The sequence below is a fragment of the Staurois parvus genome, unplaced genomic scaffold (genome assembly GCF_062004578.1).
Source record: "Staurois parvus isolate SC_StPar_1 unplaced genomic scaffold, SC_StPar_1.0 ptg000081l, whole genome shotgun sequence".
NCBI classification, from domain to species: domain Eukaryota; kingdom Metazoa; phylum Chordata; class Amphibia; order Anura; family Ranidae; genus Staurois; species Staurois parvus.
In genome coordinates this window covers 7,398,893-7,420,457 of record NW_028317877.1, presented here as the reverse complement: position 1 = coordinate 7,420,457, position 21,565 = coordinate 7,398,893, and the positions used below count along the sequence as shown (strand labels likewise).

General features: G+C 39.7%; 1 protein-coding gene across 9 annotated transcripts in view; it reads left to right on the top strand.

Moving 5' to 3' along the window:
- Positions 1 to 21,565, top strand: part of SCAF8 (SR-related CTD associated factor 8) — a 331,677-nt gene that overhangs the window by 125,319 nt on the left and 184,793 nt on the right. For 7 of the 9 annotated variants that reach the window (XR_016311644.1, XR_016311647.1, XR_016311646.1 and 4 more), the window contains exons 17-20: positions 90 to 240; positions 1,580 to 1,645; positions 6,442 to 6,642; positions 7,041 to 8,670. Coding sequence is in view for 3 of the 9 variants with exons in the window: in XM_089669768.1 (XP_089525894.1) it covers positions 90 to 240; positions 1,580 to 1,645; positions 6,442 to 6,642; positions 7,041 to 8,656 (2,034 nt within the window). In the remaining 6 variants the exon portion in view is untranslated. Of the gene's footprint in view, positions 1 to 89; positions 241 to 1,579; positions 1,646 to 6,441; positions 6,643 to 7,040; positions 9,274 to 21,565 lie in introns of those variants that run through there. The other 2 variants (XM_089669767.1, XM_089669769.1) reach the window with 1 other exon arrangement.

The window sequence follows — 21,565 nt, the reverse complement described above, 5'->3', positions numbered from 1 at the left end:
AAATATTTTAAATTTAAAATTGTAATTCATCATCATACCGTTATTACGTCATTTGACTCCAGTTTTCACTACTTCATTAATATTAACAGATTCCGGTTGCGCCAACTGTTCCTGCTGTCCCTGCTGTAAGTTTGGTACCGCCTTCATTTCCTGTCTCCATGACAGTTCCCCCTCCGGGCTTCACGCTTCCTCCGCCTCCATTCATGCGTGCAGGTTTCAACCCTTCACAGCCACCACCAGGTATGCATTTGGTAGTCTAAAACATTGTTCACTTCACATTATTACAGTTGCTCTTTCCTGATTTGTTCTTTATAAAGCCCAACTCCAGCCAAAATATTTTTCTTTTTAGTTTTGAATAGATAGGAGAAAAGTAAAATGGTTAGTATAAGCCACCCTATTAGGAAGATTTTACCTCATTTGCTGTCCCTTTTGGCATTGGTGCAGGAAACGAGGGATGCTATTGTGAGCATGGACAGCAATGAATACATTGTCTAAAACCCTATCCCTTTCTTGCTCTGCTAGAAATGTGTTTTCATTTATCTGTGTTCCTCCTTGGGAACATTTTCCATCACTTCCTTTCCTGGCTGGAATTAAGTGGAAATGTCTCCTAGGAGGACACAAATATATGTGGCCCTGACGGTGGTTCTAATACTTCCCCACTCTATCCAAATCAAAACTAAACCTTTTATGTCAAATTTGACTTTAAGTACATTGTACTTTTAAGATACTCCCTGGGATTCATAAATCGTGTTGTGGGTACTCTTTAGAAAGCTGTCATAGTGGTTCAACAAATGGCAGAACTTCATGTACAGGTACATGTCAGTAAGGTGTATATGAATCTTGCAGCTCTGATAGAACTGTCACTAGCATCTCTCCTACTAAGTGGCAGAGTTTTACAGGCAGAGGAGATATTTGGAAACATTTAGAGGGAATTGGAAAGGTATCAAATACCCATTCCAGAGGAACTTAACACATTTTGTTGCAGAATTGTCTCAAAGATGCAATATGATATATATACACAAGCAACACAATCAACAATTTATTCCAACAGAGAACAGGTCTTGTTTACCTCCACTTTCCTTATCTTTGATATGGCAGTATCAATTTGTTGCAACAATAGCGACATACAGTAAAACGTTTGCATACAAGAACTGCTTGATTTGTTGCCTGTCAGTACTACATTGTACTAACAGTGAAAATGACACTGGATTTTTATGACTTTGGCGCAAGGCTTCCAGCTACATACACACTGCCAGAAATGTGTTCCAAGTGCCTGTTTGAATTACCCCTACTGTGTTTAGGAGCAGGGGCTGTACCTAGCAGTATAACTGGAACATAGGTTATAGGCATTACTGAAAATCATATGGGCAATAGAAATAAAACAATGGTGTGTAAATTGTCATAAACCTTATGTTCTCCCACTTTGAAATATTTATGTAATTTTAAACATATACAAAAAATTCAGTATTACAACATGGGCATTAACCTTATTTTTTGTTCTACAAATATAGATGTGCAAAAACTAAGAAATAATACAGGAAATAAGTATTTAGTCCTATTCTTCCATTACTTTTTACAGGTTTCATTCCACCGCCAGTGCCACCACCTGCTATTCCTCCTCCAATTAGCTCAGCTATTCCAACAGGTGAGTGAAACAATGCATAAGCAATTTTTATTGAAATTGTGAAGATTTCTTAACCCATCACTAGGAATGCACCGACATTTCGGTGGCCAAAAACACCCCTTTCGGCAGATATGAAAAAAAGCACCGATACAGGTGCCGCCAAATAAACCCCGCCCCTGCTGCCACCGACCGCCTCTTGGTAGTTCTCAGCCTTACCTGAGAAACCATCAAATGAACCCGGTGCTGGGCATAGAGATTATTGAAGGTAAGATGGCCTCCACTCATCTCTATGCCCTTGGAGGTCCAGAGCGATGTCACTTCCGGTTCCGGCCAATTTTTTTTTTTTAAAGCACTAGATCAATGCTTATTTTTGATCCAGTGCTTTACATTGCAGAGGAGAGATGTGGGGTCTTATTGACCCCATATCTCTCCATAAAGAGGACCTGTCATTAATTATTTCTATCACAAGGGATGCATGCATTTCTTGTGATAAGAATAAAAGTGATTAAAAATATTTTTAAAGGGACAGTGCAAAAAAAAAAAAAATTAAAAAAAAAAGTTTAAAGTGCCCCCGTGCTTGCACGTAGTGGTGAACGCAAACGTAGGCCATGCCTACATATGTAAATGGTACTAAAAAACACACTCATGAGGTATCGCCACGAACGTCAGAGCAAGAGCAATAATTCTCGCACTAGACCTCCTCTGTAAACTTACACTGCTGACCTGTAGAAATTTTTAAAGCATCACCCATGGAGATTTTCAAGTACCACAGTTTTACCATTCCACGAGCATGCGCAATTTTAAAGCATGACATGTTGAATATCTATTTACTCGCCGTAACATCCTCTTTCATATTTTATAACAAAATTGGGGTATATATTGGGGGTTTTTTTTTTTTTTTAAACAAAGTGTATTTTTTCCCAAAAAATATATATTTATTTTTAAAAACTGCGCGTTTCAGTTTTCGGCCAAGTGCATTTTGAATTTTCGGTTTCAACACCAGAATTTTCATTTCGGTGCACCACTATGGTCGGGAGCTGGCAGTGACAGTTCAGTCAGTGGGCTGGGAGTGTGAAGTGAGAGCGCATTTAGCACGCATCCTTTTACTGACGTGGAAGCTAATGTGTAGCAGCTGGGTATTAAAGCCATTTTTCTTTTTGCAACATATATGCCTTACGCGGTTGGCAAGAGGTTAAATTATTACCAAGGTCTAATATACTCCAAACAGACAATTCAATCTTGGGTAGATGCTAATGAGCAATAACCAGCAGTCTTCTTTTGTTGACTCCAGCAGCATGATCCTCTGACTGTAAATCAAAGGAAGGGGTTCCACCCAACCTGCTAGTTTATATATTATGCATTATTTTACAAATTTCATGGCAAGTAACATAGTAGAGGATGGACACTGGTGCCCAACCTGTGGCCCGGGGGCTGCATTGGCCTTTTGGAATTTTTTATGCGACCCTCGTGAGGCATGTTCCCAGTCTCCAGCAACTCCCTATAGCATGTTCACAGTTTCTGACAGTCTCTTATATCATGTCTGATTCTCTGAACATCCCTTGTATTATGTCCGCAATCTCTGTATCATGCCCATAGTCTTTAAATATATCCTGTTGTTTTTCTGCTGCCGCTGATAATGCATATTCACTGAAATTTGGGTCTTTAGTGATGTTGTGGGCCACATTTTAAGCCCCCCATATCAAGAAAGTTATCACCACTGCTCTAGTGTTTATGAATGGTGTGAAACAAGATGTGTTTACATATTTACTGGCATCTTTGTGCAAAATGTCCATATTCAGCATTATACATAAAGTAACATAAGGGAATAGGATTAACATTTTAATTTCTTTAGGAAGCAAGCCTTATTTCTTTTCTTCAGATTTCTCAATTAAGTGTAGTTTTGTTCTACAACAAATTATAAACATGTAAAATGCACACTTATGGCTGTTCTGCATTAAATCCAGCCAAGGTAGGGGACATCTTAATTTTGCATGCAACATAGATAATATTTTCAGTCCAATCCAAAAGAACTGCAAACCAATTACATTTTGGAATTTTTTTCTAATAAACTTCAGAAAATAGTTTATTAAGATTTCTGGCCTTAACAGTTTTGTGTAGTTTGTATTTGTTTAGCTGTTTGGTTTTCATATATATATATATATATATATATATATATATATATATATATATATATATATATATATATACACACACCAGTCATATCGTTATGACCACCCACCATAACCTATCGAGGCATGGACTTCATTAGACCTCTGCGATTATGTAGTGCTATTTGGCACCAAGCCATCAGTAGCAGATCCTTAAAGTCCTATAAGTTGAGAGGTGAGGCCTCTATGGATTGGACTTGTTTTTCCATTACATCCCCCAAATGCTCGATTTTATTGATATCTGGGGAATTTGTAGGTCAAGTCAACACCTCATTCCCATTGTTGTGTTCCTCAAACCAAGCAATGCACTTGTGTTCTGACCCCATCCATTGGAGCCAACATTAACTTTTTCAGCAATTTGAGCTATAGTAGCTCTTCTGTTGGATTGGACTACATGGGCCAGCCTTCACTTCTCATGTGTATTGATGAGCCCTGCCTACCGGTTTTCCTTTCTTGGACCACTGCAGACCAAGAACATCCCAAAAGAGGTGCAGCTTTGGAGATGCTGTGACCCAGTTGTCTAGCCATTACAATTTAGCCTTTGTCAAAGTATAGCTGAAATCCTTATTTTTGACCATTTTTTTCTGCCTTCAACAAATCAGCTTCAGGGACAGCATGTTTCGTGCTGCTGAATATACCCCAACCACTTGCAGGTGCCATTGTAATAAGACAATCAATGTTAATGTAAATATACAGTGGATAAAATAAGTATTGAACACGTCACCTTTTTTCTCAGTAAATATATTTCTAAAGTGATATTGACATGAAATTTTCACCACATGTCGGTAACAACCCATGCAATCCATACATACAAAGAAACCAAAACAAATAGCTTGAGAAATGTTAAGTTATGTGTAATAAAATGGAATGACACAGGGAAAATGTATTGAACACATGATGAAAGGGAGGTGCAAAAAGGCATAGAAAGCCTAAACAGCAGCTGAAATCTATCCGTAATTAGACAAAATCCTGCTCCTTATCAGTGCAAATTAATATCAGCTGGTTCAGTCTCAGCTGATGGCCTATAGAAAAGTGTCACACAAGAAACATCTCATGATGGGTAAAAGCAAAGAGCTCTCCCAAGACCTTCACAACCTTACTGTTGCAAAACATACTGATGGCATTGGCTACAAAAACATTTCTAACCTGCTGAATGGTCCAGTGAGCACTGTTGGGGCCATAATCTGAAAGTGTAAAGGACATCATTTCACCATAAACCAGCCACGACCAGGTGCTCCTTGCAGGATTTCTGACAGAGGAGTGAAAATAAATATCAGAAGAGTTGTCCAAGAGCCAAGGAGCACATGTGGAGAGCTTCAGAAAGTAATGCACTCAACCGCCATGGCCTGTATGCACGCTCACCATGCAAGATTTCCATTGCTGAAGAAAAAGCATGTGGAAGCTCATTTAAAGTTTGCTGCACAACATTTAGACAAGCCTGTGAAATACTGGGAGACTATAGTCTGGTCAGCTGAGACCAAAATTGAACTGTTTGGATGCCATAATTAATACACACCATGCTTGGAGGTCAAATAGCACACCACACCAAAAACACCCATACCAACAGTGAAGTTTGGAGGTGGGAACATCATGGTGTGGGGCTCTTTTTCAGCATACGTTTCTGGCAAACTTCATATCATTGAAAGAAGGATGAATGGAAAAATGTACCAAGACATTATTGATAAAAATCTGCTGCCATCTACCAGGATGATGAAGATGAAACGAGGGTGGACATTTCAGCAAGACAATTATCCCAAACACAAAGCCAAGGAAACTCTCAATTGGTTTAGAAGAAAGAGAAAATAAAGCTGCTAGAATGGTCCAGCCAATCACCTGACTTGAATCCAATAAAAAAAAATTATGGAAAGAGAAAGAACTAAAGATCAGAGTTCATAGAAGAGGCCTATGGATCCTTCAAGATTTGAAGACTGTTTGTGTGGAAGAATGAACCAAAATCATACCTGAGCAATGTATGTGACTAGTTTCTCCATACAGGAGGCATTTTGAAGCTGTCACTACCAACAAAGGATTTAGTACGAAGTATTAACAAATTCCAGTTAGCGTGTTCAATACTTTTTCCCTGGGTCATTCCATTTTATTACACATAACTTAATTTCTGAGCTTAATTGTTTTGGTTTCTACGTATTTGTTCATATGAATTGCATAGGTTGTTAAAGACTTGGTGAAAATGTCATGTCAGTAGCACCTTTGGAAATATATTTACCGAGACAAATGGTGACTTATTCAATATTTATTATACCCGTTGGCACTATTTACATTAGTCTGGTGGTGAGGGAACACATAAAAGTGCAAATGACAGTTCAGTTAATCTTTTTTGTGTATTATAAACACTTGGTGGATAACTGCAGAAAGTATCTTTGCTTAATTACAGGATAATCAATGTTATTCACTTTACCGTACAGTGGTCATAATGTTATGGCTGATCTGTGTGTCTCTCTTTTTTTTTTTTTTTTTTTAATTCTCTCAAAGAAAGTGAACCGTTTTCCGATATGTTTTAGTTATGTACTAGTGTAGGTGTTAATACTGCTTAGCAGTGTTAGTTGTGAGTTTGTATGATCTCCTTAGGTGCTTAGTTTCAAAACGTTTGTGGATACTTTTGTAATTGTTGAACTTTTGTTTTGTTTACAGCACTAGTTCCCCGACTGCCTATTTCTGCAGATACAATGAAAGAGGTTTCATACAGCAGCCTGATGTTGCCTGTTGGGTCTGTTGTAACCTCGTCAGCTTCGACCACATCTTTGTTTAACCCAGCTTCAAGTGCACTAGCAGATCAAGAAAACAAAAGACAACCTGGTGTAGAAAACCTCACAGAAAGATCAGCTTCAATTGGTAGGCATAACATATATTTCTCTATTATCCACTGATATCATGCTATAGTAATTTTAGTTTCTTTGCATTGCATTCTCTTATTATGTTTATTGTTTTGGATAAGGTTTATGCTAAATGCTGTATTTTATATTAGCTTTTTAATGTGCATGCTATGGCAATAGCCGTACACATTTGTGGAAATTATCATTTTCATGGCGTGGGATGTGCAGAAAATATGTGAGAGTGACTATACAGGAGTGTGGTGGGTCCTCCATAAGAATCTGTGTGTGAACTATTGAAAAAAAAAAAAATTGCGACAAATTGCAGTAAATTAAAAAAAAAAAACTACCTTTGTTGTTTTTGATGCTTTATTTGACTTTTACCTTAATAATTTATTTATTTTTTTCATTGCCTTTCAGCCTCTCAAAACACAATGGTGAGCAGTGCTGGGATCTTGACAATGCAGCCACAACCCTCTGTCACAGCACCCGTTCCTCATTTGAGCATGCCAGGTAGAATTGCCGGAATGCCCTTCTTAGATATTCGTTCAGGATTATTGCCCCAACCAGCAACAACAAGATTTGCTTTATTAACTCCAGCAATGCCACCTCTACCACCTTCGAGAAGCATGCTTCCACCAGCTCTCATTGACCCTACTCTGCATTCTCTTCCTTTCCCTCCAGGAGATATTTTTTCACGTCCTAGTATTCAAAGTAGACTAAATTCTGATAACACTCCTACTCAAGAAGAAAGTGTCCCTCTGCCAAGCAGTAATATTCAACAAGAAGGAGACCAAGATTACCGTTTCCCTCCAATAGAAAATGTTGGCCAGCTATCTGGAGGTGAACACAATAAAGAAAGCATATCAGCTGTAGCTGCTGCAGAAAGTAAAGGTGTGATCCCTACAGAGGAAATAGATATTAATATTAGACATACAGTAGATGATCATGAGCTGCAAGATATGGCTGTTGTAGATCCTTCTGAGGGCCAGGATAAACTTCCCGAATGTGGTGCTGGGTATTTATCTGTGGAAGGTTCCCATGAAACTGATAACAAAGCTGATGCACAGTCTCTTAACAGTCTTAGAACATCTGATCACCTTTCTTATGAAAGTAAGATAAGAAATATTCCTGATTCTCATGATAGTGAAATGAAACCACCATTAGATGGTAGGCCACCATTTGGAAGCTCCCCGATGGATATGCCACCACCGTTTGGGAGACATCCATTAGAGATGAGAGACATGTTTAGCAGGCCACCACCAGATGGACGTGATCATTTTGGTAGACTTATTCCAGAAGATCACCTTGGGAGACTACACATGGACAGTAAAGATCATTATGGACAACCTGTACTAGAGGGCAGAAATCATTTTGGAAGGTTACCAATGGATGGGAGAGAACATTTTGGAAGACCTCCTCTGGATGTAAGGGATCATTTTGGAAGAGTACCTTTAGATGGTGGTAGAAGGGAACAATTAATGTTTCACCCAGATAAACCATGGGGACATAGAGGTGATTTTGATGAAAGACAACACCTTCCTTTCCCTGGTTTTGGTGGCCCAAAGGGCTTTCAAGATGAAAGACATCGTCATGGTAACTACAGACATGAGCCAAGGAATGCACTTGGTTGGAACAGAGGATTTGAACCAGAGGTTAACAGAGATTTCGATGACCGCCGACGCCCTTGGGAAAGACACAGGGATAGAGATGACCGAGATTTTGCTTTTCGACGAGAAATGAATGGCAGCCGCTTTGGAAGGGAGAGGCCACCCAGCAACTGGATGCCTCCTCAATCACAAATGTTTGAGTATTTTGCAGAAGCCATTGCTACTAACCAGAAAGAGGATAATGTGCCTCAGGTTAATGGAGATATGCCAGAGACTGGCAGTCAACAACAAACTGCTAAAAACGCAAATGATCCCGAACTTTGTAAACAAGAATCATCAGGCAAAGTAAACGAAGAGAAGGATGCCAAGGATGCTGAAGTAGAAAGTCAGCTATTGGTTGAAAGCACAGAAACTGAGGGAACATAATCATCACTCAGTAGGTAAAGATACCTTTTGTAAAGTTGTCATCTCTAAGTAATAGATTAATGGCTGATTGGACCTTACTAGTTTGCTTGTTGTCAGCCAATCCTAAATTAATCTAATGTTACCGTTCACCTTTCACTTAACTGTACAACTGACTTGTATAGACTGCTCTTAATATAAACATGATAGGTAGAGATTTTTTTTTATTTTTTAATTAGAAATCACAAGCATTTCCCCACGTGCTTTTATCATCAATCACCTGTGAAATGTCCAGCAAAAAGACTTCCTATGGAAGAATATAAAAAATGTACAGCAGTTGATGGTTTTGAAATTTTGGGACTGGTTGCATTTCAGGCTGTTGATTTTTTAAAGTCTAGACAAAGCTGGGATTATTTTTATGTTCCTGTTAATTGGCTTATAAAATATTTGGCGGATCGCAGTACTAAGATACAAAAGACAAGAAAATAGTACAAGGTTGAAAAATCCGCTCCACAATCCATGTAATAATCCAAAGTTAAGTATCTGTGATTTGTTTCTTGTACTGCAGTGAGTAGAAAAAAATGTTTAATGTTGGGTGCATTTTGTTTTTAGATCCTAATAAAACATCTGTTTGATAACAATGTTTCAGGTATTGTATTTTTTTTTAACTTGCCACACAATGAACTGATAACTTGAAAAGATTTAATTATTCCCATAATGTTACCGTACCAAGTGGTTTTATTGATTGTAATGCAATGATCTTAACCTGATATGTCAATGTGCATTTCTGCATACTTGTTGTGCTGCTATTGAATGCAATTCTTTTTGGTGAAAAGATCTTTGTGGCATTTTCAGTCATTCAATCAAGATGAAATAGAAGTAAATATCAAGTTATTCATAGTTAAAATGCTTCCTGCATCAATCTATCTGGTTGCCCATTTATGTTTCAGACTTCATGTTTTTTCATGGCTTTTGTGCCATGAGTAGAGTTCTATATAGCTGAAAGAAGTCTCTACATATACTGTCCTTTTTTTAACAAAAGTATTTGACAGTAAAATTTGGAAAATGGCTGCTAAATGTAAAGCACAAGCTCTCTGACTATGATCATGTATATTTTTACTGTGAAGTTGTTTGATTGTTTTACCTTTACCTTAAAGCTGAATGCCATTTATTGTATTTTTAAAAGCATCTAGTATAAGTAACTGAATTTGAGTTGGTACCAGTCTCTTGTAACCCCTGTGCTCAGGCTAGAAGATGGAGAAGCAGCATTTGAAGCTTTATCAGTTGTGCTGCAGTGCTGATGAGTAAACAAGGAACATACTGATAGAGGAGAGAGCAGTATGATCATATCAGTCTGCTGCTTCTTATTCACTGTTCAACCTCAGGCTAGGGACAATCCAAGGAGTAGAACTCATTGTATTACATAACTGTAGTCTATAAACGAAAGGTCTCCGGGCTGGCTATGCCACGTGACAGGCTTGTTTAATGAGCAGACGTAATATATTGCAATTGCCAGTCCTTAGAGGTGGTGTCTGCATTTTTATTTCTTTTGTAGGCCTTTTCCATTATTTTCAACTGGTGATCCTGCATAGTAACACACTTCCTGACCTGGGTAACAACACTTACTATACTGGGGAAGGAGCAGTGTTCTCACTCTAAGACAGGAATACAAACACCTCCCCATATCCTGTTTTTGATAGGATGGAGGGGGATTGTGTAGTTCTAAGAGTTATCCAGGAACACTGCAACTGATAACAGTCAGCAAAGGCATAATACAGAGTAAGTTATTAGCTCACAAGATTTTCTGGCAGGATCCACACATTTTTTTTCCCCTTTCAATGGTATATTTAACAGGGCAAAACCTAAAGTTTCCAAATATGAAAGGTTTGTTGATAGGGTTTCCAGACACTTAAAAGTAGTTCTAAAGCCTTAAGGTTTTTTTTTATCTTAATGCATTCTATGCATTAAGGTAAAAAAACCTGTGCTGCAGAAAACCCCCCAGCACCCCATTCTTAACTAAGCCCAAATTGATCCAGCGACGTGCATGAGAGTAGCGGGTCCCACTGCTCTCTCCCTTCTCACTGGGCAGATCGATAGCAGCAAGAACCATTGACTCCCACTGCTCTCAATCAGATGCTATGATGAGGGAGTGGGGGGCAGGCCCGAGTCGTTCGCTCTGTGTCAATAGATGCAGACAGGGCAGCTCGGGAATGAGCCCACACGGGTGCCCCAATGGAATGAGGCTTTCCATGGGGACACGGGGGGGGACCCCAGAAGATGAGGAAAGGCATTTAATGCAGTGGGATGTACACTGCATTACATTCAGTGGAGCACAGGGAAGATATGCCTCAATATCCCTCGCTAATATACAGCACTGAGCACACCCTTCGGCACTATATAAATACTGTATAATAATAAAGAGAACCTGTCATCAAAAAATCATCACATAGGGGACTTTGCCCCCTATGTGATGGAAAAAAAAAAATGTTATTTATTTTAAAAAACAAAAGTTACCCCCAAGCACATACCCCACCCGCATATACGCATGTACAAATGTAAAAGCACACGCTGGGGCGCCTACGCATGAAAACGATTGCAATATATATGTCACATATCGCTGCACACGCCAGAATGAGAGCAATAATTCTAGCACCAGACCTCCTCTGTAACACTAAACTGATGACCTATAAGAAGCTTTAAAAGTGTTGACCTATAGAAAATATAGGATACTGAAGTTTGTCGCCATTTCTCGAGTGCGCACAAATTTAAGGTTTGACAAGTTGGACATCTGTTTACTCGCTGCAACATCTTTTATATTTTACAAAAAATAGGGTAATTTATTGCTTTTTGTGCCCTAAAATTTTGCAGTAATATCATGCGACATAAAAAATTGGAAGTATCACTATTTTATTTTCTAGTGTCTCTGCTTTCAGAACATATATAATGTTTGGGGGTTTTATGTAATCTTCAGGCCTAAAAGGATTTTTTAAACTTGTGCAAAAACGGCTCTGGCAGCAAAAGGGATAAAAGATGAGCCTGACCCACTCTTTGGTGAGGAGCAGCCATTCGGTGCTCATTACACTGCAAGGTCTCTCCCCTTCCTGCTAGTCCCCGGGTGCAGCGCTGGAGAGAGGCAGGGAGGGGAGGAGGAGATAACCAGAGCAATGTTAAAAATATTAATGTTTAAGTCGCCATAAAGCCCCTCTTTTTTTTTTTTTTAAAGCCTCGGACATTCCTAATATCACTTCTGATTTAACCACTTGCCCTCCTGAGGATTTAACCCCCTTCCTAACCAGGCCATTTTTTGGGTTACAGCACTGTGTTACTTTAACTGACAATTGCGCGGACATGCAACGCTGCACCCAAATGAAATTTACGTCTTTTTTCCCCATGAATAGAACTTTCTTTCGGTGGTATTTCATCACGGTTTTTATTTTTTTGCATAATAAAAAAAAAAGACCGACAATTTTGAGGAAAAAAAACAATATTTTTGACTTTTTGCTATTAAATATGTCCAGTAAAAAAATCAAATTTCAGCCAAAAATGTAGGCCAAAATGTATTCTGCTACGTCTTTGCTTAAAAAAATCTCCCAATACGTGTAAGTTAATTGGTTTACGTGAAAGTTATAGCGTTTACAAATGGCGGTGTATATATACTGGAATTTTTTTTAATTTGTACTAGTAATGGTGGCGAACAGTGACTGCGGCGGGCATTCTGACACTAGGGGCAACTGACTTGGTGTCACTGACATTCCCAGTGACACCAATACAGTGATCAGTGCTAAAAAAAAAAAAAATACAGCTGACACTGTACTAATGGCACTGGGCAGGAAGGGGTTAACATGAGGGGTGATCAAAGGGTTAACTGTGTGCTAGGTGTGTTTTACTATGGGGCCGTGTGTTTGTGCTTCACTGTAAGCACACTGCTTTGTATGGCTGTGCACAGCCATGCAAAGTAGTGTGCACGAGCTGACAGGGAGGAGAACTGTTTTGTTTACAAACCGTTTTCCTCCTCGTCGGAGATCCTTAGCAGGCGCCGGCGAGTAATCACTGGCCGGGATCTGGTGATTGACAGCCTCGCCTGCAAATGGTGACACGGGTAGGGCTTGCACGCGCCCCCTACCCGGAAATGCGAAACCACATGTGTGTATGTATGTGTGTATGTGTGTGTGTATATATATATATATATAAAATATGATTTTCTGCACCCGTGCCCTCCTATAGTAGCATCTCTGCTATAGGGTGGATAAAATACAGTTTTGGTTAAAAATTTTCTTTTTTTTTGTTTGTTTGTTATCTGGACAAGGAGATTGTCATGAGGGACAAGTATATTGGGACACTTTATTTAGTCCCTGGAGAAGTAGTTTTTTTTTTCCAAAAAATTCCATACCCGTATAATATACGTGATTTTGCGCAGCTCTGCCACCCTGTAGCAGTATTTCTGCTATAGGACAGTCGGGAAGCTGTTAAGGAACTCTTGTGTCTGACTGCTACACTCACTAAATTTGGGGCCTCTTCAGCAGCTGTTCTGGAGACCTGAACATAAGAAAGCAAAGTCCCAATTTCTACCAAAGTAGCCACCTCCACACAGAGATACAGTGCAGAACAAAGTGGTGTAAGTCAGTAATGGGGAAAGATCAGCTGCAGGAAACACATCAAACTTACCTGCTCAATGGTTTTCCACAGAGCAGCCCTGATTTTCCTGTTCACAGGTCCCCCACCAAAGCTTATGTCCCATCCCATTTGCCAAGCTCCCCTCTGTGTCTATGTGGCTCAGTTCTGCCCCCGGATCCCTCCTCACTCTCTGTGATTGACAGCAGCAGGAGCCAATGTGTCTCATTCAGTGAGGAGAGAGAGACTTAGAAGAGCCACCGCTCCCATGCACATTCCTGGATCCAGATCTGGCTCAGATAAGTATAAGGAGGGGGGCTGCAGGGGGGAGCTGCACACTGAAGGTTTTTTTTTTACCTTCATGCATAGAATGCATTCAGCCTTTAAAACTTCAATGATTAGATCTTTGCCCTCTGCCTGCCTCTTTTCAGATTAGCTTCCACAGTTCTGAGATATATATATATATATATATATATATATATATTTGTAGCAGTCTTATGATCCACACTATGCAGATGAAGTCGTATTAGTGCTCTTTCCTCCTGTCAGCAAGCCAGTGTTAGATTTACATCATCATGAAAAACTGTAGAGTCTGATTCATAGTGCTCTCAACTCTTCTAGTGGTCTAGGTCTTTCTGTGCAATTGGATTACAGTAAGATCATTTGAAACCGTAGTAGTGTATCTGTATGGTACTAGTTGTTTTTAAAATACTGTATTTTTTTTTTTTAATATATATATACCTAGCTGGAATAAATGGTACATTTATGGGAAGTTCGCTTAAAGTATTTTGCGTTTTTTGTTTTTGTTTTTTTACCAGTGCTGTTTTTTGGTGTCTGCTTTAAGCCATTTCAGGCCAAAGAGTAGAGTCAACTGGTATGTTTCCATAAGATACCTGGATAGAAAGTTTTTGAGTGGACAAGTAGTACCCTCCCATTAACACCATTATCTCAAATGATAATCAGTTCTTGAATTATTTTTGTACAAATTCTATGCGGTGCTTTCTGTCCCAACCTATGTATTAGGCTTATTGGTGAACCTATGTAAATACAAAGCAAAGTCAGTGTTCCTGAGAAGGCTCCATAAGGTCTACTTTAGCCCTTGTAAAGACTGCTGCCGCAGATCCTGAAAATCCAATGCCAATTCTGAACGATGGTATTTGCATAGGCCAGAGTATGCCACTCACTTCTTAGCCCTGAAATGACACTTGTCAGGTATTTGTTGGAAGCATTCTTCTCTGGTCCTGATTTGCATTTACTTTTCGCAGTTCACGTTAATGTCAGTGAAACATCATTATTTGATCACATTTTAGAGAAGTTGGTTATGCTTAGAATGTTTTCTAGGCAACCACATTAATAAACATAATTTCAGTGTTTTATGTAGTACCACCATATTATGTGCTTTCTGTGCACAAGGGAACTTTGTTTATACAGTGGGGCAAAAAAGTATTTAGTCAGCCACCAATTGTGTAAGTTCTCCCACTTAAAAAGATGAGAGAGGCCTGTAATTGGCATCATAGGTAGACCTCAACTATGAGAGACAAAATGAGAAAAAAAAATCCAGACAATCACATTGGCTGATTTGGAAAGAATTTATTTGCAAATTATGGTGGAAAATAAGTATTTGGTCACCTACAAACAAGCAAGATTTCTGGCTCTCACAGACCTGTACCTTCTTCTTTAAGAGGCTCCTCTGTCCTGCACTCATTACCTGTATCAATGGCACCTGTTTGAGGTTGTGGACAGGTGTCTTTTATACTGATAACAACCTCAAACAGTCACACTCCAAACTCCACTATGGTAAAGACCAAAGAGCTGTCGAAGGACACCAGAAACAAAATTGTAGACCTGCACCAGGCTGGGAAGACTGAATCTGCAATAGGCAAGCAGCTTGGTGTGAACAAATCAACTGTGGGAGCAATAATTAGAAAATGGACGACATACAAGACCACTGATAATCTCCCTCGATCTGGGGCTCCACGCAAGATCTCACCCCGTGGGGTCAAAATGATCACAAGAACGGTGAGCAAAAATCCCAGGACCACATGGGGGGACCTAGTGAATGACCTGCAGAGAGCTTGGACTAACGTAACAAAGGCTACCATCAGTAACACGCTACGCTGCCAGTGACTCAGATCCTGCAGTGCCAGACGTGTCCCCCTGCTTAAGCCAGTACATGTCTGGGCCCGTCTGAAGTTTGCTAGAGAGCATTTGGATGATCCAGAAGAGGATTGGGAGAATGTCATATGGTCAGATGAAACCAAAATAGAACTGTTTGGTAGAAACACAACTCGTCGTGTTTGGAGGAGAGAGAATGCTGAGTTGCATCCAAAGAACACCATACCTACTGTGAAACATGGGGGTGGCAACATCATGCTTTGGGGCTGTTTCTCCGCAAAGGGACCAGGACGACTGATCCATGTAGAGGACAGAATGAATGGGGCCATGTATCGTGAGATTTTGAGTGCAAACCTCCTTCCATCAGCAAGGGCATTGAAGATGAAACGTGGCTGGGTCTTCCAACATGACAGTGATCCCAAACATACCGCCCGGCAACGAAGGAGTGGCTTCGTAAGAAGCATTTCAAGGTCCTGGAGTGGCCTAGCCAGTCTCCAGATCTCAACCCCATAGAAAACCTTTAGAGGGAGTTGAAAGTCTGTGTTGCCCAGCGACAGCCCCAAAACATCACTGCTCTAGAGATCTGCATGGAGGAATGGGCCAACATACCAGCAACAGTGTGTGCCAACCTTGTGAAGACTTACAGGAAACGTTTGACCTCTGTCATTGCCAACAAAGGATATATAACAAGGTATTGAGATGAACTTTTGATATTGACCAAATACTTATTTTCCACCATAATTTTCAAATAAATTCTTTGCAAATCAGCCATGTGATTGTCTGGATTTTTTTTCTCACTTTGTCTCTCATAGTTGAGGTCTACCTATGATGCCAATCACAGGCCTCTCTCATCTTTTTTAAGTGGGAGAACTTGCACGATTGGTGGCTGGCTAAATACTTTTTTGCCCCACTGTACATGGTACAATCAACAAGTTTCCCATGGGCAGTTCACTACTGTATGTTATACTGTATAACTTCAGCACTGATTCGTGGAGGTTAAAGGGTAATGAATCACATAGCTTTGAACAGTGTATAGAATCTTAAAACAGAACTTTACCCATGACAATTTGATAAAAAAATACCATTCTTTAGCAAGAAACATACATTCCACATTAGTCATTATGCTACCAAAATTACTTTGTGCTGTAAATTGCCTCCAGTATTGTTCCTGTTTCTTCTTGGTAAGTTCTGCCATTTTTATGAAGCCCAGAGCCCCTGAGCAGCAGGAAATCTTTAGGCTGCCAGCAGATAGATCATCCTCTACATTTTCAGCACAGTGCCAAAAAATAGAAAGAAAAAAGGTATGTGCAGAACAGGGTGAGCAAGGTTTAACTGGATTTTAAACAGCATAGGCCAGGGGTAGGCAACCTGCGGCTATCTAACTGTTGTGGAACTACATTTCCCATGAGGCATTGCAACATTACAAAACTGACAGTTACAGCTATGACTTGCAGAGGCATGATGGAACTTGTAGTCCTGCAACAACTGGAGAGCTGCAGATTGCCTACCCCTGGTATAGGCACTTGTTTTTAATGTTTTACATAGCTATACCTGCAAAAGGGGCCAGCCTGCAGTGATCTAGCAAGACTTAAAGTGATTGTAAACCCTCACCTTGTAAAACAACCTATTCAGTTTAAAATAGAAATGAAAGGCAGAACATTTGTGTAAAGATTAAAAAAAAAACAAAAAACCTTATAAATATATTTTTTTTCCCCCCATTTTTGGAAGTGATCACATTTGCTCTGTTCTCAGCTGCATAAGAGCCTGGGGGAGGAGAAACAGCAGCACGCAGAACTGCCCAGTGAATGGCTGCGTGGGGGGGCCTTTCAGCGCAAGCCTGATCATTGGACAAAACCATACTGAGTTCCCAGCACAGCTATAGAACTGACCAGTGTGCTTTTCTGCTTAGCGTGGTCAGTTTTTAATGGGAAAGCAGAGGGACTGGCGGGAACACCAGGGATTTTACACAAAGAAGCAATACAAAGAGAACAGGATACATTTTCATACATGTACATGGTACAGCAGGCACATATCAGGAATATGAAATGTTGGATTTACATATTCTTTCATTTTCTGACTATAGTTCCACATTAAGACTACATTTTCCAGTGTGATGGGGAACATGATAGCTGTTGAGTGCCTTTCCCACAACCACATTTTTAGCAGGAAAGTATGTAGACTGTCCATGTAATTTTTTTTTTTAAGTAATCCTGCCACTACCTTAAGATGATAAAACAGGCCATAAAATAAGTTTATCTATACTTATCTGACAAAATGGGGGTGATTATAATCTGTGTTCTGTTCAGGACCTGAAGCTGCAGATAGCACTCAAAACTTTCAGAAGTGTCAGACTCCTGGTCCACTGCCACACAATGGTTTAACTGGATGGACGTTTGTCTTTTTTCAGCCAGACTATGTAACAATGTGATTCAGCCTGCTGGTGAATGGAGCTACAGTGTGGCGTGCATTTGTATTCAGCCCCCCGAATCAATACTTTGTAGAACCACCTTTCGCTGCAATTACAGCTGCTAGTCTTTTTGGGGATGTCTCTGCCAGTTTTGCACATCTAGAGAGTGAAACATTTGCCCATTCTTTGCAAAATAGCTCAAGCTCTGGATTAGATGGAGAGCGTCTGTGAACAGTAATTTTCATGTCTTGCCACAGATTCTCAATTGGATTTAGGTCTGGACTTTGACTGGGCCATTCTAACACATGAATATGCTTTGATCTAAACCATTCCATGGTAGCTCTGGCTGTATGTTTAGGGTCGTTGTCCTGCTGGAAGGTGAACCTCCGCCCCAGTCTCAAGTCTTTGGCAGACTCTAACAGGTTTTCTTCTAAGATAGCCCTGTATTTGGCTCCATCCATCTTCCCATCAACTCTGACCAGCTTCCCTGTCCCTGCTGAAGAAAAGCATCCCCACAACATGATACTGCCACCACCATGTTTCACAGTGGGGATGTTGTGTTCAGGGTGATGTGCAGAGTCAGTTTTCCACCACACAAAGCGTTTTTCTTTTAGGCCAAAAAGTTCAATTTTGGTCTCATCTGACCAGAGCACCTACTTCAACGTTTGCTGTGTCCCCCTCATGGCTTCTCGCATACTGCAAATGGAGTTTCCTAGGGCTTTCTTTCAACAATGGCTTTCTTCTTGCCACTCTTCCATAAAGGCCAAATTTGTGGAGTGTGCGACTAATAGTTGTCCTGTGGATATTTTTTTTATTACTTAACCCTGCTTTAAATGTCTCCACAACTTTATCCCTGACCTATCTGGTGTGTTCCTTGGCCTTCATGATGTTTGTTCACTAATGTTCTCTAACAAACCTCCTGAGGGCTTCACAGAACAGCTGTTTTAATACTGAGATTAAATTACACACAGGTGGATTATTTACTAATTAGTACTAATTAGTAGTGACTTCTGATGGCAATTGGTTACACTAGATTTTAGTTAGGGGTATCAGAGTAATGGGGGCTGAATACAAATGCACGCCAAACTTTTCAGGTATTTATTTGTAAAAAAAAAATTGGCAAACCATTTACCATTTTCCTTCCACTTGACAATTATGTGGCACTTTGTGTTGGTCTATCACATAAAATCCCAATAAAATACATTTCCGTTTTTGGTTTCAACACGACAAAATGTGGAAAATTTCAAGGGATACGAATACTTTTTTAAGGCACTGGTTATTACAACAGGCATATGCCATTCTTGGAAATGTCAGATGCTAGTGTCAGCCATAGCTCTTTTGGTGGCCATTCACTCTTTGATGACTGCAAGTAATCAGGCTCATCTTTTTTTCTACCATGCAATCTCATGATTGATTTTTAATACAATTGTATTCATGAACAAAGTATTTAAGGGCTGCCTTTTGATGCAAAATGGGCAATAATATTCTGTCCTGGCCGATCAACAAGTTTGATCTAATCTGATCAAAAGGAAAGTTATGGCTATTCAATTGCTTGCATATTCTATTGCTTTACTGTTCAATTCTTTTATTGTTTTGAATAGAAATAACAAATGGTGCAGCCAAGCAGGAGCTAGAACATCTATAAAAAAATAGGAGCATTTACAAGTCATAGGCAAATATACAGGTCAAATATTTTTCAGTCTCCCAAACTTGGGCCAATGGGCAGCTCAGATTGGAGCCAATGGATCCAGAAAGGAATAAGTGGAAACCCGAACTAAAGGAAAAAAGTATGAATTAGGGAAAATGAGGGGGGTACATAAGGATGTGTCCCCTACAGACTCAGACCAATGGGCCAATCAAATGAATGGATTCTGTCGTTTTGATCTAATCGTGAACTGATCGGGAAAAAAAAAATCAAAGTTTGACTGTAGCGATGGTGTTCTTAGAGTCATAGTCAGCATTTTTCTTCCGCCAAACACGGTGAGTTGAGTTAATGCCAAAGAGCTCAATTTTGGTCTCATCTGAGCACAGCACTTTCTTCCAATCCTTCTCCAAATCATTTAGATGTTCATTGGCAAACTTCAATCAGGCCTGTACATGTGCTTCTTGAGGAGGGGGTCCCATCTGCCTTGAGATCATTCATATCATTCCCCTGTAGTTCTGGGCTGATCCCTCACTTTTCTCATGATCATCCTTACCCCATGAAGCAAAATCTTACTTGGAGCTCCAGACTGAGGGCGATTGATGGTTATTTTGTATTTCTTCCATTTGCGAATAATCGCCCCAGCAGTTGTCTCCTTCTTACCAATCTTTTTGCTGATGGCCTTGTAGCACATTCCAGTCTTGTGCAGGTCTACAATCTTGTCCCTGATGTCCTTTGACCGCTCTTTGGTCATTTGCCCATGGTGGTAAGGTTTGAATGGAAAAAAGAGATTCTGTGGACAGGTGTCTTTTATACATATAACAAGTTGTAATTAGGAGCACCTTCTTCAATTGACAGGAATAATCTGTGTACCACATGAGCACATAACTAGACTGTGGGAGCCAGAATTATTGTTGGTTGGTAGGGGATCAAATACTTATTTTACTCACTGAACTTCAACTCAATTTATAACATTTGTATTGTGTTTTTTCAGGATTTTTGGTTGATATTCTGTATCATTTAAAATACACCTATGAAAAAAATTATAGACCATTTCTTTGCAAGTCCTTTAGGGGATTCAAATAATTATTTTCCCCACTGTAACGGAGGTCCTCTAGTCCCATTTTTAGTTTGTTGCCCTTCTCTAGTCTCTCTCTAGTTCCAGCACATCCCTCTTGAGGTCTGGTGACCAGAACTGGACAGCATACTCAAGATGCTGCCCAACAAGAGTTTTGTACAGAGGCAAAATTATTGTTTAATCTCTTGAATAAATACCCTTTTTGAATGCATGCTAATATTCTACTGGCCTTGTTTGCTGCAGCTTGGCTTTGAATGCTATTGCTGATTGTATAATCAACTAGGACTCCCGGATCTTTTTCCATCCTTAATTCCCCCAGAGCTTCTCCCCCTAGTGTGTAGTTTGCATTCATATTTTTAGCCCCCAAGTACATTACTTTATATTCCTGCTTAATTACAATCCATGACACTGGCAGGTCTCAGCTTTGCATGCTATAAATTCTGCAGGGTGCCCAAACTTTTGCAGACGCCATTTTTTTGCTTTCTGTTATTTTGAAAGTGTAAATGATGGAAATAAAATCTAACTTTTGTTGACATATTATAAGAATGTCTAATCTGTAATTTGATGCCTTTTGGAGATTCTTCCATCTTTCCTTGGCTTCTTTATGCACATTAATACAAATTTTTAGCTGGGGTGCCCAAACTTTCGATCCCCACTGTATGTCCACAGAAAGTGGTCTTTTAAGCCCCTTGTCATTGAACAGGGTGTTATACTTCTCTCTTGTAGTGTGGGGTGTTGAGGGAACCTTCACTCAAAGACATCAACCTTTTCCTTGGCCTCTGTTGTCACAGATTTATCTGTGTAGCATGATTTGTGGTCCAGGCAGTCCCTGGTGTATTCACACATCCTCCCCTCGGGGCTTCTCTAGTAGATTTTTATTCTCTGAAATGCCCTCTTGTCTTTAAAAACAGTTTTTGTTTAAAAAAATTCTATATTTAATTTAAAAAAAATATATATATATAAAATATAATACTTAATCAGTGTACATTCAACCCTGTACTATGACACAGCACGTGAATACACTATATTACAATATAGTTTCAATCACACAATCAATATATTCACTCTGTGGTATGATGC